At 37.2% G+C, this 20,427-nt stretch overlaps 1 protein-coding gene across 4 annotated transcripts in view; it reads right to left on the bottom strand.

Moving 5' to 3' along the window:
• Positions 1 to 20,427, bottom strand: part of P4HA1 (prolyl 4-hydroxylase subunit alpha 1) — a 95,010-nt gene that overhangs the window by 69,943 nt on the left and 4,640 nt on the right. For 3 of the 4 annotated variants that reach the window (XM_070470809.1, XM_070470810.1, XM_070470808.1), the window contains one exon: positions 1,157 to 1,264. In XM_070470809.1, the coding sequence (XP_070326910.1) occupies positions 1,157 to 1,232 (76 nt within the window). In that variant the 5' untranslated portion in view covers positions 1,233 to 1,264. Of the gene's footprint in view, positions 1 to 1,156; positions 1,265 to 3,638; positions 3,686 to 20,427 lie in introns of all 4 variants that reach the window. The other variant, XM_070470811.1, reaches the window with a different exon arrangement.

Consider the following 20,427-nt stretch of genomic DNA (forward strand, 5'->3'; position numbering starts at 1 on the left):
AGAAGGAGGAAAAGAGAAGAAAGTTATCAAATACCCATACTGTCAAAACAAGTTTTCTAGAATAATTTAAGAATGATTGAGAATGCTTCATTTAATGAACGGACTTAACTGGCATGAACCAGATATGTTGGAGAGAGCACCATTTTTTTTTCTTTTTAAAACCAAATAAATAAAAATTAAGCCCCAAACTTTTCTAAGCATGTGGTCCAATTCTAATTTTCAAGTTACTTAATTCTGCAAGTTTGGACCACATCGACAAATTGTCTTTTCATCGAAGAATTTATTTTTTAATTTCAAAACATTACTTTCCAAAGATCAACGTTTCTTCTTCCCTACCTCCCCCCTCATCTTTTTTGGGTTTTGAGAGTACTGAGAATTAAATTTTTATTCAATTTGACAAAGACCACACTAACAAAAAGTATACTTCACAACTGAAATTCAAATATCCATATTTAGTTATTCCTAATGGGATGAGAGAAAAAAGTTGCACAATTGTGTCTGTTTGCAACCACATGGACTGTAGCCCACCAGGTTTCTCTGTCCATGGGATTCTCCAAGCAAGAACACTGGAGTGGGTAGCCATTCCCTTCTCCAGGGGATCTTCCTGACTCAGGGATCGACCCAGGTCTGCATTTCAGGCAGATCCTTTACTGTCTGAGCCACTGCTGCCGCCAAGTCACTTCAGTTGTGTCCGACTCTGTGCGGCCCCATAGACGGCAGCCCACCAGGCTCCTCCCACTAGGGAAGCCCCAACAGGATGAGAAAACTCATCATTTTACATCCCCAAATCAAGTGTCATAAATATACTTGCTTGTGTTTTATTTAGCTCCACAATCACATAAGGGTAAAACTCGTCAACAGGATGTAGGAAAACACCTCTTTTAAAACATATAGAGTACGCACATAGGAAAATACAAAAGACTAAGTACATACATTAAGTGATTTGCCAGGTAGACTCTACCAGAGAATTTTCTTTTGTATGCTTTACTAAGTTTTGGCAATCAGAAAAAATTAAAAGAAAGACTTTTAGAGGGGTAGGAACTGAAGTAATGTATCAGTCCCTGTGAATACAATGTATTTGTTTTTATCCATTTAAAAGCATGAGAAAAAGGAAAATTTTAAATACAAAAACAATAACAAAATAATTAAGACTTACCAATAGAAGTAAAAAAGCCTGGATGGGCCAAAGACTGGGAAAGTAGAATCCCTACAACTAAAATATACCAGATCATCTTCAAAGGTTTAGTTTTACAGGCTCACACACCTACAAGAGAAATATGGCCATTATTTTTAAAAAGGAAGGATAGGAAAATTTCCTAACCTATTTTTCCTATGAATAAAATGTAAGTCAAACTTTAAGACTGCCCATAGAACATTGTTAATTCCGGTAAACTGATTTAATAACTTAGTAAGAGCTACTATCTTATTTTTCATAGAAGAGTACTCACTTGATAGTTCATGTTAAAAGAAAAATATACATGTTTGCTATCACCATGATAATACATGCTTAAAAATGCTGTTTGTTTTTTCTTTAGGTCCTCCTACAGTTAGATTAAAGGGATAGTAGTACACTTTTTCATTAAGTTTACTTTGTGATCTAGATCTAAGCCATGAATTTCCCATTAAAATATACCACTTTATTATAGCAACTTAATTTAAATACTACCCAAATACATTCTAGAATGTTAGAATATATTTAAAGGGACAAAATGTTTCAGAGCTTTCTGATTAATCCCCTTAATTCCTAACTTGGTCCATCTTTTCCCTACAATGGCTTTACATTTTAAAGTAAGTTCAATTAAAAGCTGTAGATTTGGAGGTGATGAATATGTTCCAAGATATACTGTGGGGATTGATGGCTGAAGAACACTGTGAAACTACTCAAAATCAACCAATCATGAACATTAAATAGGTGAATAGTGTGGTATTTAAGCCAGCAAGCTGTCAATTTATGCTAGTAATCTCTCTCAAAGGACCCAATGTTGAGTTTTTTCTCTTATCTACTGTGTTCCATGTAAAAAATCCTTAGCCCAGTACACAGCTGTAGCATGCAAAAAAGAAAAAAAAAAAAACTGGCAGCAAAGCCCTTCTGTCTGTCTTTCTTTTCTGGAATGGATTCTTCATGGCAGATGCAGATTTTCAACTAACCAGATTTTTTACCCTGCTTTCCCAAAGGCCCTGTTAGCACTCTTCTCTTGCTCCTCCTTTACCACATAAACATGGACTTTTAAGTTCTTCTTTATTACCTTACAGGAAAACAAGTTACCCCCGCAATACTATTTACCCCAATAACAGACACCCATTGCTTATTCTCACTTGTCACCCTATTTCTCTTTGTGCAGGCACCCCTGACTCTCCCCAAGAGACTTCACCGAAAGCAACAGGTTCAAGTCCACATTAGAAAACTCCCTATCTCACACACACACACACACACACACCATTTGCCACATTAGAAAACCCCCCAATCTCACACACACACACACACACACACACACACACACACACACACACCATTTGCCACATTAGAAAACTCCCAATCTCGCTCTCTCTCTCACGTGTGCGCACACACACACACACACTTTCTGCCTAACTTGAATCAATAAAAATAGATCAGCACAGAAACTGACATGCTGGAAGTCCTCTTAAGTTTCCCCCTCCAGAACCACACAGTAGTGACAGGCACTGTTCTCTTGGCTGCCTCACAGTAACTCTTTGGGAAGGCTTCTAGAATGCAGCAGCTGCAGACACTTCCTCTCCTGTGCTCTTGCCAACGTGCAAGTTTTTTTCAAAATCCTGGGCTGTCTGAACAGTCTAGAATTTTCTCACTGGTTAAACAGATTTCTGCCATAATTTCTTCATAAATGAATGTTATTTCCGGCAAACACAAATGCTTTTGCTGTACCAAGAGAAGGCTAACCAGAAATGTTGTCTAAACATTAACTCTGATGAGAAAGTTTAGATCTGTCAGATAAGAAGTTATCATTTTTTTCATTGCTAAAATGTATTTTGTCACTAAAGTTTCTCTGTCATCTTTCATCATCCTTAAACCTCACAATGAATCAAGAAACACCTACAGAAATTAACAAAAAAGCTTGAAAATTTCTTTATTCTAGATGAAATAGTCATAATCAACAACAAAAAAAACAACAAAAGTTACTGAACCTCTGAAAAGAGAATATTTAAACTTAAAAATAAGACAATCTATCAAAAGCCAGATGGAATTAAAATACACAAAAAATTTAGGTTTATATATTTTTTAATAAAAACTAAACTATAAACTAGGAAACTAAAGAAAACAGAGCTCATTTAAGGAACTCCTACAAATCAATAAAAAACCCAAGACATCAGCAGATAGGTGGGCTGAAAGTGAAAGTCACTCAGTCACATCCAACTCTTTGTGACCCCATAGACTGTAGCCCACTTCTGTCCATGGAATTCTCCAGGCCAGAATACTGGAGTGGGTTCCCTTACCGAGAGGATTTTCCCAGCCCAGGGATTGAACTCAGGTCTCCTGCACTGCAGGCAGACTGTTTACCATCTGAGCCACCAGGGAAGCCCCATAAGTGGGTTAAGAAACCAGAAAGCCACAAAAGAGGAACTATAGTTAACTAAACCCACCAAAACAAAAACTCACTCACCAGTAATCAAGGACACAAGAAGTTGAAATAAGATAGCCAGTTTTTGCCTGTCAAATGAACAATTAAACAAACTTAATTAAATTTAAAATACCTAATGATAGTGTTATATGTCAAGAAACTTAAAATGAACATATTCCTTACTTGTAAATTCAAATGAAAAACAAGATTTAAAAATTAACATCAATCCTAGAACATTCATTGCTGGTAGGATTGCAAAATGGTACAGTCAATTTGGAACACAGTTTGGCAGTTTCTTAAAAAATTTAATACACTCTTACCATATGATCCAGCAATCATGTTTAGTATTTACTCAAAGGAGTTGAAAATTTATGTCCACAAAAGCCTGCATATGGATATTTTTATAGCAACTTTATTTATAATGGGCAAAACTCGGAAGCAACCAAGATGTCCTTTAGTAGGTGAACAGATAAACTGTGATACATCTAGGCAACAGAATATTATTCAATGCTAAAAAATAAATGAGCTATCAAGCCATTAAAAAAACATGGAGGAATTAAAAATATTACTAAGTGAAAGAAGTCAATCTGAAAAGGCTATATACTGTATAATTCCAACTATATGATATTCTGGAAGAGGTAAAACTATGAAGAGAATAAAAAGATTAGTAGTTGGTAGAAGACGACGGGGAATAAACAAGCGGAGCACAGAGGATTTTTAGGGCAGTGAAAATACTGTGTAATATCATAATGATGAATACATATCATTATACATTTGTTCAGTTTCACAGAATTTGACATTTGAATCTCACTAAGAGTGAAGGGGTAATGTTAGACTATGGCCTTTGGGCAATTATGATGTGTCAATGTAGATTCATTAATTTTAAAAAATATGCCATTCTGGTGGGGGGCAACACATATGGGGAGCAGGGAGTACATGGGACATTTCCATACCATCCCCTTAATTTTGTTATGAAGCAAAAACTGCTCTAAAAATTAAATCTTAAAAAAAATAAACACCATACAACCCTGGTGGAATCTATACTGAAGAAGATTAAGTTTCTGCTATACTCTGACAGAAAATTATAAATACTAATCAAAACAAAGAAAAAACTTAACATTATAATATGATCATAACTTTACAAGAAAATATGCAGAGGAAATTCATCAAAATGTAGTTGTCTCTGAAGAGCAGAACATTAGGTGATTTTTTTTTCCCCCTATTTCTCAGTATTTTCCAGATGTCAAAGGTATATTTTGGGGGCATCCCTGGTGGTTCAGTGGTAAAGAACCCACCTACCAATACAGGAGACACAAGTTTGATCCCTGGGTCAGGAAGACCCCTAGAGAAGGAAATGGCAACCCACTCCAGTATTCTTGCCTGGGACATCCCACAGACAGAGGAGCCGGGTGGGCCACTGTCCATGAGCTCGCAACGGAGCTGGACATGACTTAGCAACTAAACAACAACACAGGGTATATTTACTTTTATACTTAAGGCTTATTTTTTCCTCATGTAATAGGTTCTTATTAATTTTTTATTGAGGTATAGTTGTTTTACAATATGCAAGTCTCTGCTTATAGCAAAGTGACTCAGGTATACACATACATTCTTCTTTTTTAAATATTCTTTTCCATTATGGTTCATCACAGGATATTGAATATAGTTCCCTGTATATACAGTATCCTGCTACAGAGTAGGACCATGTTGTTTATCCATCCTATATATAATGGTTTATATCTGCTAATCCCAAACTCCCCGTCTTTCTCTCCCCCTACATCCTTTCCACCTCGGCACCCACAAGTCTGTTCTGTCTGAGTCTTTTTCTGTTTTGTAGATAGGCTTACTCGTGTCATATTTTAGATTCCACATATAAGTGATATCATAGGATATTTGTCTTTCTCTTTCTGAGTTACTTCACAGTATGATGATCTCTAGTTGCATCCATGTTGCTGAAAATGGCCTTCCATTCTTTTTCATGACTGAATAGTATGCTATTTTATATAGGTACCACATCATTGTTATCCATGCGTTTGTCAATGAACATTTAGGATGTTTCCATGTTTTGGCTATTGTGAATGATGCTGCTATGAACACAGGGATGCATGTATCTTTTTGAACTGTAGTTTTGTCTGGGTATATGCCCAGGAGTGAGTTTGCTGGATCATATGGCAATTCTATTTTTAGTTTTCTGAGGAACTGCCACACTGTATTTCACAGTGGCAGGACCAACCAACATTCCCACCACCAGTGTTTTCTAGACACCCTCTGGCAGCATTTTTCTATTTGTAGACTTTTTAATGATGGCCATTCTGACCAGTGTGAGATGGTACCTCACTGTTGTTTTCATTTGCACTTCTCTAATTAGATTTGCTTTTATAATGACAAAAATTAACTCTATACAAAATAAGACACCTAAAACATCAACTTTCATATTATGGCACCATAGCCTTTAATGAAGTGGTTAACCACACTCTAATACAATAAAGTAGCTAAGATGTTTGAGCATGTTCCATTTTCTAACTCTATAATCCTCTAAATTTCTTGCTCTGCTTCAAAGATTGTTAAGCTTATTTGAAAGCAACCCAAAAGTGTGCCACTCCTGACAACATAATGGCACACTTTTCTATGCTCCTTTCTCCCAGAAATAGACTTATGACCCAGGCTAAGCCAGTCACAGACCCTCATTCCAATGAGTTTAACTGTTGAAGAGTGGGCTTGTGAAATGGTAAGCAGCAGCTCTTTCTGGAATTGCTACTCTCAGAGGATGTGAATTTGGAGCTGCCTATGACCATCTGTGCCACCTGACAAGCATACACAGGAACCTAATCTATAAAAATGACAAAGTTATGCAGAAACAAACAGTTTTACAAGCTCCATTCTGATTCTTATAGTTTCTGCTCTGAACCTATGAACTTCCCTAATAATCTTCCAACTCAGCTGAGGGAGTCTGTAAATTCCCTTTTTCTTAAACTAGTTTAAGTTGGATTTCTGTCACTTGCAATAGAAAATTCAGACCCTCTCACAGCATTACTCCAAATTACCATGCCAACCTAAGCTAGTTAATATAAATGAAGATAGCCTACATAGCAGTGGTTCTAAACTTTGGCTGTATCAGATCACCCAAAGGTCGAAGTACCTAGATTATATATGCGAGTTCTCAGGTGATGCTGCTGCTGCTCAGGGGATCACACTTTGAGAACCACAGGATGTGACTACCTCGTGAAATCATACAAAAGGTGCTCTCTGCCTTTAAAATATATTTTACTTCAATTTATTTTTTAGAACATGTCACAGAATTTCTAATTACTCTAGGGAATGGTTTCTCTAATCTGTCTCAATACTACGCCTCATGCACATTCTTTCAGAAACCTTAAGTGGCATGTTTATAGGCAAGCATATCCTTATCAATCACAGGTTTTTAAAACATAATGGTTTCTTTACTTGCGATGTCTCACTTCCATTTATTACCACCTTTGTTCAGTTCAGTCGCTCAATCATGTACGACTCTTTGTGACCCCATGAATCGCAGCACGCCAGGCCTCCCTGTCCATCACCAACTCCCAGAGTCCACCCAAACCCATGGCCATTGAGTCAGTGATGCCATCCAACCATCTCATCCTCTGTTGTCCCCTTCTCCTCCTGCCCACCCCCCCCAATCCCTCCCAGCATCAGGGTCTTTTCCAATGAGTCAACTCTTCCCGTGAGGTGGCCAAAGTATTGGAGTTTCAGCTTCAGCATCAGTCCTTCCAGTGAGCACCCAGGACTGATCTCCTTTAGGATGAATTGCTTGGATCTCCTTGAAATCCAAGGGACTCTTAAGAGTCTTCTCCAACACCATAGTTCAAAAGCATCAATTTTTCAGTGCTCAGCTTTCTTCACAGTCCAACTCTCACATCCATACATGACCACTGGAAAAACCATAGCCTTGACTAGATGGACATTTGTTGGCAAAGTAATGTCTCTGCTTTTTAATATGCTATCTAGGTTGGTCATAACTTTCCTTCCAAGGAGTAAGCGTCTTTTAATTTAGCAACGTGCAAAGCAATCATTATGTACAACTAAAAGTAAAGCATCCCAAAAGACATTCAGTTAAAAAAAAAAAAAAGACATTCAGTTCAGTTTAGACATTAGGATTTTATCAAAAACAGTAAGATATAAATGCCTTCTGTTCTAAATCCTCAACAAGCTTGAAACAGAATTTAAATGGGTTAAAGAGGATGCAATCTTCTTCAAAAGAAGGTAAATCTCAGATCCCAGAGAAGACACAATGAGAGAAAGACTGAAAAGAAGAAAAGGGAGGAAGGAAGAAAGGAAAGAAAGACAAAGAAGAGGCAGATACAAAGACAAATTTATACAGGAATAAAATTTATTACTGAAACAGTATGGATAAGTTACTCATAACATTTTGATTCTTGGTTGGATGGCAGTTTCATAAGTGTTTATTAATCTATAAATAATCTATATATATATAAAACATAATTTTTGAAATGCATGAATATTTTTAAATTTAAAAAATTTTTTAATTTTAAATATTTTTGAAACTATAAAGAAACAACAACCTGGGAAACACATTCTCTGGTAGATCTGGACAAAAATAAAATGCAAAGTGTACTATTTATCTAAAACTTTCCTACATTCCTTCTTCTAGGAAAGTCCAGCCCAACATACTCACAGATCAACCAAACCTGGGAATAGATTTTAAAACAGTTCTACTACATTGTAAATATGACTCTGAGTTATCAGGATTCACTGAATTGTATATTTGTTATTCAATGGATTACTGTAACAGGGCATCTGGCAAATAATTCTATTAGCCTTTTGGTCTAACATTTTTCTTCCAAAAAAAAAAAAAATGCAACATTAACAAGTCTGTCTTTCCCAAACAAATCACTCAAAAATTAGGCAGACTAAAGAATGCTTGATATTCTAATCTTTCTCTGACATGAAAAACTTTTCACAGGGCTCCTTCTAACAGTCTCTCCACATCTTCCACAACTTGTTCCAAACCTTCCTTTAGAGGGTTCCAACTTTAAGATTATTTTTCCTCATACAAATTCCGTACTCCACTGTTGGTTTTCCTGACATCTGTGTTAGACTTTAATCTTTCTGACAGTTTTTATGGTCAGCGCAAAAGATCAACACACATTCAAGCTGCTAATTCAGGCCACTGCAACGTGGTATATATATCTAGACAGAATGTCTCTTTCATATAAGCAGGATGGATTTTCCAAGACATCTAAGAGTGATTGCTAATAGAACCAGTTATATTTCTGTTCTTCCCTGTAATCACTCTGCCAATTGCCATTTGCTTTAACTTAACTCTAAGAATCCCAGTCATACATCTGCTCCCAAAGAGAGTGAGCTGAATCTCTGGTACATACATAAAATCTGGGATGAGTGCTTCAATGATATGACCAACTTTTCGATTAAAAACCCAGAAGTCATGCTAGCCTCTTTTCCACAATTTTCTATACTTGAGCAGTGAACCCAGTCTTGGGCATCATTCCAATGGAACAGCAGTTTAGGATATGATTGGAGAGGACCTCTAAACCAAGATACTGCCCTTAACTGAAAGTGCTATGTAGGCTGTCTTTCAGAGGTTCTTCCAAAGCTCAGTCTTCCCTGTCAGAAGTAATCTGAAGATAAGATCACTTCAAAAACACACTTATTTTTCCCTACATGGCACCTCAATCATCCCTACTCTTTCTCTGGAAATTGCCCCCTTCTACCTTTTTAACTGCCCCAGTTCACCTTTAATTCATTCCCATAGTTTTACCAGTCATGTTGTATAGCATGATACTTCTCCTTGACCGAGGGACCATTCAAAGTTCCTTGTCAGAAAATTTGAAAATGAAACTGAGAAAAGAGGCGGCAGGCACTCTCTGAATGTCTGAACTATTTTATAAATAAAGCTCGGGAAAAGTTAGGGACCAAGTGAATGAAGCTTATCTAGAAAGATTTTAAAATGATGCACATACACAGAGAGGAAGACAGACAAGAGACAGAAGAAAACATGGGGATGTTCCAATTATTCTTGAAATTTAATCATACTCCTGACCTCTGTTGCTAAGACAACTTCCTATCACCACAATTCTTAAATTCCATTATGGACTAGTATGAGTTAAGATTTCTGTTTAATTCAGAGTCCTAATTAATATACTTTCCTCTCTAAAGAAGATGTCCACCAATATATTGTGAGAAAGTCCTTAAAGAAGGTAAGAAACCCACTACCGAAGCACCCAAGATTCAGCGTTATGTAACTCCACATATTCTGCAACGCAAATGCTGGCCTATTGCTCTGAAGAAGCAGTGTACTGAGAAAAATAAGGAAGAGGCTGCAGAATATGCTAAACTTTTGGCCAAGAGAATGAAGGAAGTCAAAGAAAAATGGCAATAACAGATTACCAAGAGATGGAGGCTGTCCTCTCTGAGAATTCTGAGTACAGTAAAAAATGAGATTTTCCAAGAGTGACAAATAAATAAAATCTGACATCAGATCTAAAAAATAAATAAATACATATATATACACATACATACATACACACACACACATACTCTTTCACTCATCAACCCTGTTTAAGGCGAACTAAAAAAGGTAAATAATTCTCATATATTTACTCCTCTCTATTCTCTATCACCAAAAAGAAATATTTTTCAATGATCTTTTAAATGTTTTTCTTAATTTTAGAAATTCAATGAATATATGTGAGATACAAAGTTTAAGAATAAATACGATTTTAATCCACTTTTTAAAAATATTTAAACTGGATTCACAATTGAAGTTAAGCTCAATATTTAAAGTTTCTATTTCAACTAGGAAAGTCAAGTTCCCCTAAACCAGAAACATTTTAATAATAAATGTAGGCTGAGGGGAAAGTTTGAGAAAGAAACAAATCTTATCTATAATTAAAGTGGTACCATTCTTCACTGATTTTTAAACTGTGTATTTTAAATTGTACAATATACCTCTCAATTATTTCAAACACTTTAGTTAGCAATGCATAAGTTTCCCAATATAGGATAAAGTATCAGGATTCTTTTTCTCAGAACAGGAAAAAAACAAAAATTACCATGAGACTAGGAGTCCTGCAATTTAGTAAAATTTCATCAGTAATGTTGACTTTTATTTGGTGGTCCCTTCAAAAGGAAGCAGAATAAGCAAAAAAGTAAGGTATCTAATGTGAGACCAAACTTGACCACCAGCTAATAATAAAAAATCAGCAGTACTTCAGATGAAAGTGCCTTGGACAATGCCTGACACCTAGAAGACGTTTAAGAAATGTTACTTTTGGATGTGAGGCAAGAGCACAAGAATAACTGGATTTGTTGCCAAAAGTATGTCAAAGGACATGGAAAAAGAGGTGACTTGGAGAATTGTGGGGAGCCCAGGCAACCTCAATCCTGGGCTAAGGTAGTGAAAAGGACCAAGAAGCCCAATCTACTAGCAAACAGATGCACAGGCTTTATAATTTAGGAATTTGAGTGGGAGAAAAAAGTGGACAGAGGCAGTAGAAGGGAAGAAGTAAAAGAAGTAAACATTAAATTATACATGCTCTCCTTATGGCTTTTAAAAATGCTGATATTTCCAAATATTAACATAGTCTATATAATTCTTATCTGACGAATTTGCAGTAATTTCTCTTTGTTAGTGAAACTGTGTTTCATAACATGAATATCAATAAATATTGATTAGGATATTAAAAACAGCAATAATATAAAACATAGCAATTCTTTAGAAATTTAAACTTTTAAACCCTTAGTTTGTTTCCTAGTTTAGAGAGTGTTAAATATAAACATGAAAAAGTTTAAAGCCTAATTTCTAAGTTTAAAGAATATACTTGGATATACATGTAAAAAGCTTAAAACTTTATACAGTAATTAAAAGATTTTAAAAATGTTAACAATTGTCTGAGGGAATCACAGTCAATTCTCTTTACTCAATTTCTGCATTTTAATAAACATTTTTAACAGGATGCATTTCTATAAATAAACAAATATGCAAGCTAAAAAATGAAGTCAAAGTAGCACTGAAGTGAATGATCAAGTCAAATCACAGGGTTAGTAAAATTCAAATGAGCAACTCCATACCTCTACTAGGGCATAATACCACCATCAATCCCTTCTGCTCAAAAATAAATTATATGTATATCTGATTTACAGAAAAAATCTTGATAAGACAACTTATCAGTGTCTTTGCCACCCTTAGGATACAAGTGGAAAATAAAATCTTGTACAATACACATTTTAGATTTATTAAACTTAAACAAGGAATATGTGGGTTTTCCAGGTAGCTCAGTGGTAAAGAATCCACCTGCCAATGCTGGAGACTGGCATTTTATCCCAGGGTGGGAAAGATCCGCTGGAGGAGGAAATGGCAATCCACTCCAATACTCTTGCCTAGGAAATCCCATGGACAAGTGAGACTGGCAGGCTACAGTCCATGGTTTGCAGAAGAGTCAGACACGGCACAGCCAGTAAAACAACAAGGAACATGTGGCAAAGCAAACTATTCCAAAAGAAGCGCTTTCAATGAAACTTCCTTAAAGATTGATTTTTTTAATTAATTTATTTTAATTGAAAGATAATTACTTGACAATATTGTGATTTTTGCCATACATTGACACGAATCAGTCATGGGTGCACATGTGTGTCCCCCCATCCTGAACCCCCCTCTCAAATCCCTCCCACCCTATCCCTCTGGGTGGTCTTTTTTTTTTTAAGCAAGCTATACTATTGAAAAATTACCATTTACAAAAAGCGGCACTGCCTTTAGAAAAGGACCTTTCCATACAAACAAGAACCAATCACCTGAAGCAACAGCAACCAATATGTTAATTACCTGGGAATAAACTTAAGAAAACTTTATACTGACCCTAAAATTAACTCAAAATGTATCCAACATCATCTTTAAATCTAAAACTATAAACCTCTTGGGGAAAAAAGAGGTGCAAATCTTCATAACCTTGATGAAGCACTTAAACACTAATATCTAGACAATAATTTCTTAGATATGACACATAAAAAGCACAAGAAGCCAACGAAAAAATTAAATTGGACTTCATCAAAATTTAAAACTTTCATCCTTCAGAAAAGTGAAAAGACAACCAAAAGAATGGTAAAAAAAAAAAAATTATAAATCATATCTCTAACAAAAGTTTAATACCTAGTACACAGAACTCTTAGAACTGAGTAATTAAAAATAATCCACTTTTTCAATTAGAAAGGGATTTGAAGAGATATTTCGCCAAAGAAGCTACAAATGACCAATAAATACCTGAAAAAACTCAACATCACTAGTCATTCAGTGGCTTAGTCGTGTCCGACTCTTTGCGATGCTATGGACTGCAGCACGCCAGGCCTCCCTGTCCATCACCAACTCCCAGAGTTTACTCAAACCCGTGTCCATCGAGTCGGTGATGCCATCCAACCATCTCATTCTCTGTTGTCCCCTTCTCCTCCTGCCCCCAATCCGTCCCAGCATTGTTGGCAAAGTAATGTCTCTGTTTTTTAATATGCTGTCTAGGCTGGTGATAACTTTCCTTCCAAGGAGTAAACGTCTTTTAATTTCATGGCTGCAGTCACCATCTGCAGTGATTTTGCAGCCCAAAAAAATCAAGTCTGTCACTGTTTCCCCATCTATTTGCCATGAAGTGATGGAACCAGATGACATGATCTTAAGTTTCCTGAATCAACTTTTTCACTCTCCTCTTTCACTTTCATCAAGAGGCTCTTTAGTTCTTCTTCACTTTCTGCCATAAGGGTGGTGTCATCTGCATATCTGAGGTTATTGATATTTCTCCCGGCAATCTTGATTCCAGCTTGTGTTTCATCCAACCCAGTGTTTCACATGATGTACTCTGCATTAAGTTAAATAAACAGGGTGACAACATACAGCCATTACATAACTCCTTTCCCGACTTGGAACCAGTCTGTTGTTCCATGTCCAGTTCTAACTGTTGCTTCCTGATCTTCACACAGATTTCTCAGGATGAAGGTCAGGGAGTCTGGTAATCCCATCTCTTTCAGAATTTTCCACAGTTTGTTGTGATCCACACAGTCAAAGGCTTTGACGTAGTCAATAAAGCAGAAGTAGATGTTTTTCTGGAATTCTCTTGCTTTTTTGATGATCCAGCAGATGTTGGCAATTTGATTTCTGGTTCCTCTGCTTTTTCTAAATCCAGCTTGAACATCTGGAAGTTCTTGGTTCACATACTGTTGAAGCCTGGCTTGGAGAATTTTGAGCATCACTTTACTAGCGTGTGAGTGCATGAGTGCAATTGGGCAGTAGTTTGAGCATTCTTTGGCATTGCTTTTCTTTGGGATTGGAATGAAAACTGACCTTTTCCAGTCCTGTGGCCACTGCTCAGTTTTCCAAATTTTCTGGCATACTGAAGGCAGCACTTTCACAGCAACATCTTTTAGGATTGGAAACAACCCAACTGAAATTCCATCACCTCCACTAGCTTTGTTCATAGTGATGCTTACTAAGGCCCACTTGACTTTGCATTTCAGGATTTCTGTCTCTAGGTGAGTGATCACATCATCGTGAATATCTGGGTCATGAAGATCTTTTTTGTATAGTTCTTCTGTGTATTCTTGCCACCTCCTCTCAATATTTTCTGCTTCTGTTAGGTCCATACCATTTCTGTCCTTTATCGAACCCATCTTTGCATGAAATGCTCCCTTGGTATCTGTAATTTTCTTGAAGAGATCTCTAGTCTTTCCCATTCTATTGTTTTCCTCTATTTCTTTGCACTGATCACTGAGGAAGGCTTTCTTATCTCTCCTTGCTATTCTTTGGAACTCTGCATTCAAATAGGTATATCTTTCCTTTTCTCCTTTTCTTTTCACTCCTCTTCCTCTCACGGTTATTTGTAAGGCCTCCTCAGACAGCCATTTTGCTTTTTTGCATCTCTTCTTCTTGGGGATGGTCTTGATCCCTGTCTCCTGTACAATGTCATGAACCTCCGTCCATATTTCTTCAGGCACTCTTGTCAGATCTAATCCCTTGAATCTATTTCTCACTTCCACTGTATAATCGTAAAGGTTTTGATTTTGGTCATACCTGAATGGTCCAGTGGTTTTCCCTACTTTCTTCAATTTAAGTCTGAATTTGGCAATAAGGAGTTCGTGATCTGAGACACAGTCAGCTCCTCATCTTGTTTTTGCTGACTGTACAGACCTTCTCTATCTTTGGCTGCAAAAATCAATCTGCTTTTGGTGTTGGCCATCTGGTGATGTCCATGTAGAGAGTCTTCTCTTGTGCTGTTAGAAGAGGGTGTTTGCTACCACCAGTGCATTCCTTTAGAAAAACTCTATTAGCCTTTGCCTTTCTTCATTTTGTACTCCAAAGCCTAATTTCCCTGTTACTCCAGGTATCTCTTGCCTTCCTACTTTTGCATTCCAGTCCCCAATAATGAAAAGGACATCTTTTTTGGGTGTTAGTTCTAGAAGGTCTTGTAGGTCTTCACAGAGCCATTCAGCTTCAGCTTCTTCAGCATTACTGGTCGGGGCATAGACTTAGACTACTGTGATACTGAATGGCTTGCCTTGGAAACGAACAGAGATCATTCTGTCATTTTTGAAATTGCACCCAAGTACTGCATTTCAGACTCTTTTGTTGACTATGATGGCTACTCCATTTCTTCTAAAGGATTCTTGCCCACAGTAGTCAATATAATGGTCATCTGAGTTAAATTCACCCATTTAAGCTTGCTAATTCCTAAAATGCCAACATTCACTCTTGCCATCTCCTGTTTGATCACTTCCAATTTGCCTTGATCCATGGACCTAACATGTCAGGTTCCTATGCAATATTGCTCTTTATAGAATTGGACTTTGCTTCTATCACCAGTCACATCCACAACTGGGTGTTGTTTTTGCTTTGGCTCCGTCTCTTCATTCTTTCTGGAGTTATTTCACCACTCTTCTTCAGTAGCATATTGGACACCTACCGACCTGGCAAGTTCACCTTTCGGTGTCCTATCTTTTTTCCTTTTCACACTGTTCATGGGGTTCTCAAGGCAAGAATACTGAAGTGGTTTGTCATTCCCTTCTCCAGTGGACCACAATTTGTCAGAACTCTCCACCATGACCCATCTGTCTTGGGTGGCCCTACAAAGCATGGCTCATAGTTTGAGTTAGTCAAAGCTGTGATTCATGTGATCAGATTGGTTAGTTTTCTATAATTGTGGTTTTCAATCTGTCTGCCCTCTGATGGAGAAGGATAAGAGGCTTCTGGAAGTTTCCTGACGGGAGAGACTGACTGAGGGGGAAACTGGGTCTTGTTCTGATGGGCGGGGTTATGCTCAGTAAATCTTTTAACAATTTTCTGTTGATGGGTGGAACTGTGTTCCCTCCCTGTTATTTACCTGGGGCCAAACTATGGTGGAGGTAATGAAGATAATGGCGACCTCCCCCAAAAGATCCCATGCATGTACTGCTACACTCAGTGCCCCCAACCCTGCATCAGGCCACCACTGACCCATGCCTCGGCTGGAGACTCCTGGACACTCCAGGGAAGTCTGGGTCAGTCTCTTGTGGGGTCACTGCTCCTTTCTCCTGGGTCCTGGTGCACACAGGTTCTGTTATGTCATTATGGAAATATAAATGAAATACCACTATGAGATACCACTTCACACCCTCTAGGATAGCTATAGTAATAAAAAGAGTAGGTATTGACAAGGATGTGAAGAAACTGGAATACTCATACATTGCTAATAGGAATGTAAAATGGTGCAGCTACTTTGGAAAACAGTTTTTCAGTTCCTAAAAAAGTTAAACGTGGAGTTACCATATGACCCAACAACTCCACTACTAGGTCTATACCCAAACCAAATGAGAGCATATATCCACAGAAATATTTGTACAGAAATGTTCATAGCAGCATTGTTAATAATTGCAAAAAGGTGGAAACAATCCAAATGTCCAAATGATGACTGAATAAACAAAATTTGATATAACCATACAATGGAATCTTATTTGCCCATAAAAGGAAATGAAGTACTGATACACGCTACAACACAAATAAACCTCAAAAACATTATGTTACATGAAAAAAATCTACAGACATAAAAAGCATATTAGTGATTGCCTAGAGCTGGGGGAGGGAAAGGAGAGTGACTGCTAATAGATCTGGGGTTTCTTTTTGGAGTGATTTATTTTAAAAAGGATTAAAATTGATTGTCATAATGTTTACACAACTCTGCAGATGTATTAAAATCCACTGAATTGTACATCTTAAGAGGTAAATTACATGGTATGTGAATTATATCTCAATAAAGCTGTTTATTAACCTCAGATATGCAGATGACACCACCCTTATGGCAGAAAGTGAAGAGGAACTAAAAAGCCTCTTGATGAAAGTGAAAGAGGAGAGTGAAAAAGTTGGCTTAAAGCTCAACATTCAGAAAACTAAGATCATGGCATCTGGTCCCATCACTTCATGGGAAACAGATGGGGAAACAGTGGAAACAGTATCAGATTTTATTTTGGGGGGCTCCAAAATCACTGCAGATGGTGACTGCAGCCATGAAATTAAAAGATGCTTACTCCTTGGAAGGAAAGTTATGACCAACCTAGATAGCATTATTAAAAACCAGAGACATTACTTTGTCAACAGAGGTCTGTCTAGTCAAGGCTATGGTTTTTCCAGTGGTCATATATGGATGTGAGAGTTGGACTGTGAAGAAAGCTGAGTGCCGAAAAATTGATGCTTTTGAACTGTGGTGTTGGAGAAGACTCTTGACAGTCCCTTGGATTGCAAAGAGATCCAACCGGTCCATCCTAGAGGAGATCAGTCCTAGGTGTTCACTGGAAGGACTGATGCTGAAGCTGAAACTCCAATACTTTGGCCACCTCGTGCAAAGAGTTGACTCATTGGAAAAGACCCTGATGCTGGGAGGGATTGAGGGCAGGAGGAGAAGGGGATGACAGAGGATGAGATGGCTGGATGGCATCACCAACTCCATGACATGAGTTTGAGTAGACCCCAGGAGTTGGTGATGGATAGGGAGGCCTGGCGTGCTGCGATTCATGGGGTCGCAAAGAGTCAGACACGACTGAGTGACTGAACTGAACTGAAAGCTATTTACAAAAAAAAAATCAACAACTTCCTTGGTGGTACAGTGGATAAGAATCTGCCTGCCAATGTAGGGGGTGGAGGTCTGATCCCTAGTCCGAAATCAAACCTGCTGCAGAGCAACTAAGCAACAAGAGAAGCCATGGCAATAAGAAAACCACACACGGCAACTAGAGGGTAGCCCCTGCTCACAGCAACCAGAGTAAGCCTGCCCAAAGCAAAGACCCAGCACAACCAAAAATAAAATAAATGAATAAAATTATTTTTAAAAATCGACATAAACTCTCATTTCACTAGGTAAACCTGGGAGCAGGAATGCTAGGTTCTACGGTAAGCATATATAGTGGTGGTGGTTTAGTCGCTAAGTCATGGCCAACTCTTTTGCAATCCCATGGACTGTAGCCTGACAAGTTCCTCTGTCCATGGGATTTTGCAGGCAAGAATACTGGAATGGACTGCCATTCCCTTCTCCAGGGGATCTTCCTAACCCAGAGATCAAACCCAGTTTCCAGCATTGCAGACAGATTCTTCACCAGTTAAGCCACCAGAGAAGCCCAACCATATATATGTTTACCTTCATAAAAAACTGCCAAATGTTAAGGTCGCTATACTATTTTCATTGCCCGTGTCAACAAATGAAAGCTCCAACTGCTCCATGGTCTCATCAGCATTTGGTATTGTTTTTTTTATTTTTCCTTTCTTCCTTCATTTTTCTTAATGTCTTAATTTTCTCACTACTGGTTTCTAATTGTGATTTTAACTTACAATTTTTCAATTATCAATGATGTCTAATATCTTTTGGTCTATTTACTTGCTATCCATATTCCTTTTTTGGTAAAGTTTCTACTTAAATCCTTTGTCAAATTTTTAATTTGGTTGTTCACTTACTATTGAATTTTGTGAGTTCTGTAGATATTCTGGATACAAGTTTTTTGTTAGATATGTGATAGAAGAACATTAACTCCCAGTCTGGGACTTCTCTTTTCACTCTCATAACACTCTTTCAGACAGCATAAGTTCTTAATTTTGATGAAGTTGAACACAGTACTGATTTATTCATTTATGGATCATGCTTTTGGTGTTTAACTTTTTGCTGAAATTAAAAAAAAAAAAAAACTTTGCTCAATCTAAGGTCCAAAAGATTGTCTTACATTTTCTTCAAGTTATTTTCTAGCTTTAGGTCTTATTTTGAGATCTATGAACCATTTTGAACCAGTTTTTGCATAGACTGGCAAAAATGGGGAATTTTTGCGCTGAGGCTATAATAAAGAAAAATTTGCTATTTTGATGTTTGAAGGTTAACTGCCTTAAAGCCCACTTCCCTCTCCCTTTGCCCCACATCTGGATAAGTTAGTATGAAAGCCTGGCCATTCTCTCCACTATCAATGGGAAGCTAAAACCATGAAAATCCCACACATGGGAACTATCATACTCCTAGTCACAATGAAAATTAAATTCAACCATTCTCCTTCACTTTGGCTTCAGTCTGGACTATACCTAAGACCTCTCCTTAAGGAATCCTTTTGCAGTTGACTTGGTGAGTAAACCTTATTTCCTATTTCATATCCATTGGCGCCTTTCTGTCATCTGTTCCAACATTTATACGAATTCCTGAGCAAGGGGCTGCCCAGTGTCCAACAGAGGATATTAGAGGCCCAAATAAGACGGAGTTTTTTATATATGAACATCCAACTATTCCAGATTATCCTTACTCTACTGAATTGCCTTAATACCCTCATCAAAACAAACTGACCATTTTGCATGTCTGAATTCTCTATTTTGTTCCATTGATCTGCAAGTTTGTCTTTTCTCTATCTTTATTCTTGAGTATTGCAGTAATATAATAAGTTGAAATCACAAGTTTTTCAACTTTTTTGTCTTTTTCAAAATTGTTTTACCTTTTTCTAGTTCCTTTGTTTTCCCGTATCAATTTTAGAATCAGCTTGTTTCTTTCTATAAGAAATCCTCTCCTCCTGAGATCTGGCTGGAATTGCACTGACTCTGTAGATGAGCTCAGGACAAATGGTTACCTTAACAATATTAACTCTTCCAATACATGAATATGGTATCTCTCTCCACTTACGTAGGTCTTCTTTGGTTTCTTCCATTAGTATCTTGTAATTTTCATTATACAAATCTTGCACATGTCTTGTAAAGCCAATATTAAATATTTTATAAGTTCTGGTGCTATTGAGATGGTACTTTAAAATTTTTATTTCCAGCTGTCCTTTGCTATTATATAGAAATACAACTGATTGTTATATATTGACCTTGTATCTTTCAACCTTGCAGAATTCACTTATTAGAGTTTTTTTAAAAAAATCTTTCTGAACAGAAAAAGATTTCCTGCAGAGACACTCTGTCCATGATTAGAGCCAGTTGCTGCCCTTTGAAACATGCTGTTAAAAGAATTAAAACAAGCCACAATCTGGGAAAAAATATTTCCCTATCACATCTGCAGCTATTCCACTTTTAGACAGTTATGGAGGAGAAAAGAAGGTATATATTCCTCCAGAGACTTATATGTGAATGCTCACAGTAGCTTTATATATAATGGTTAAAAGCTGAAAACCACCCAAATCGCTGTCAATTAGAACATGGACAAAAATAAAGTTTTGCAGTATATCCATACAATATAACATTACCCAACAATAAAAAGACACAAACACATTACAATATGGATGAATTTCAAAGCACTAATACTGAGTTTAAGAAGCCAGACATCCTCCCCCCACCAAAAGAAGTACA

Source organism: Odocoileus virginianus, chromosome 7, assembly GCF_023699985.2.
Source record: "Odocoileus virginianus isolate 20LAN1187 ecotype Illinois chromosome 7, Ovbor_1.2, whole genome shotgun sequence".
Classification (NCBI taxonomy): Eukaryota; Metazoa; Chordata; class Mammalia; order Artiodactyla; family Cervidae; genus Odocoileus; species Odocoileus virginianus.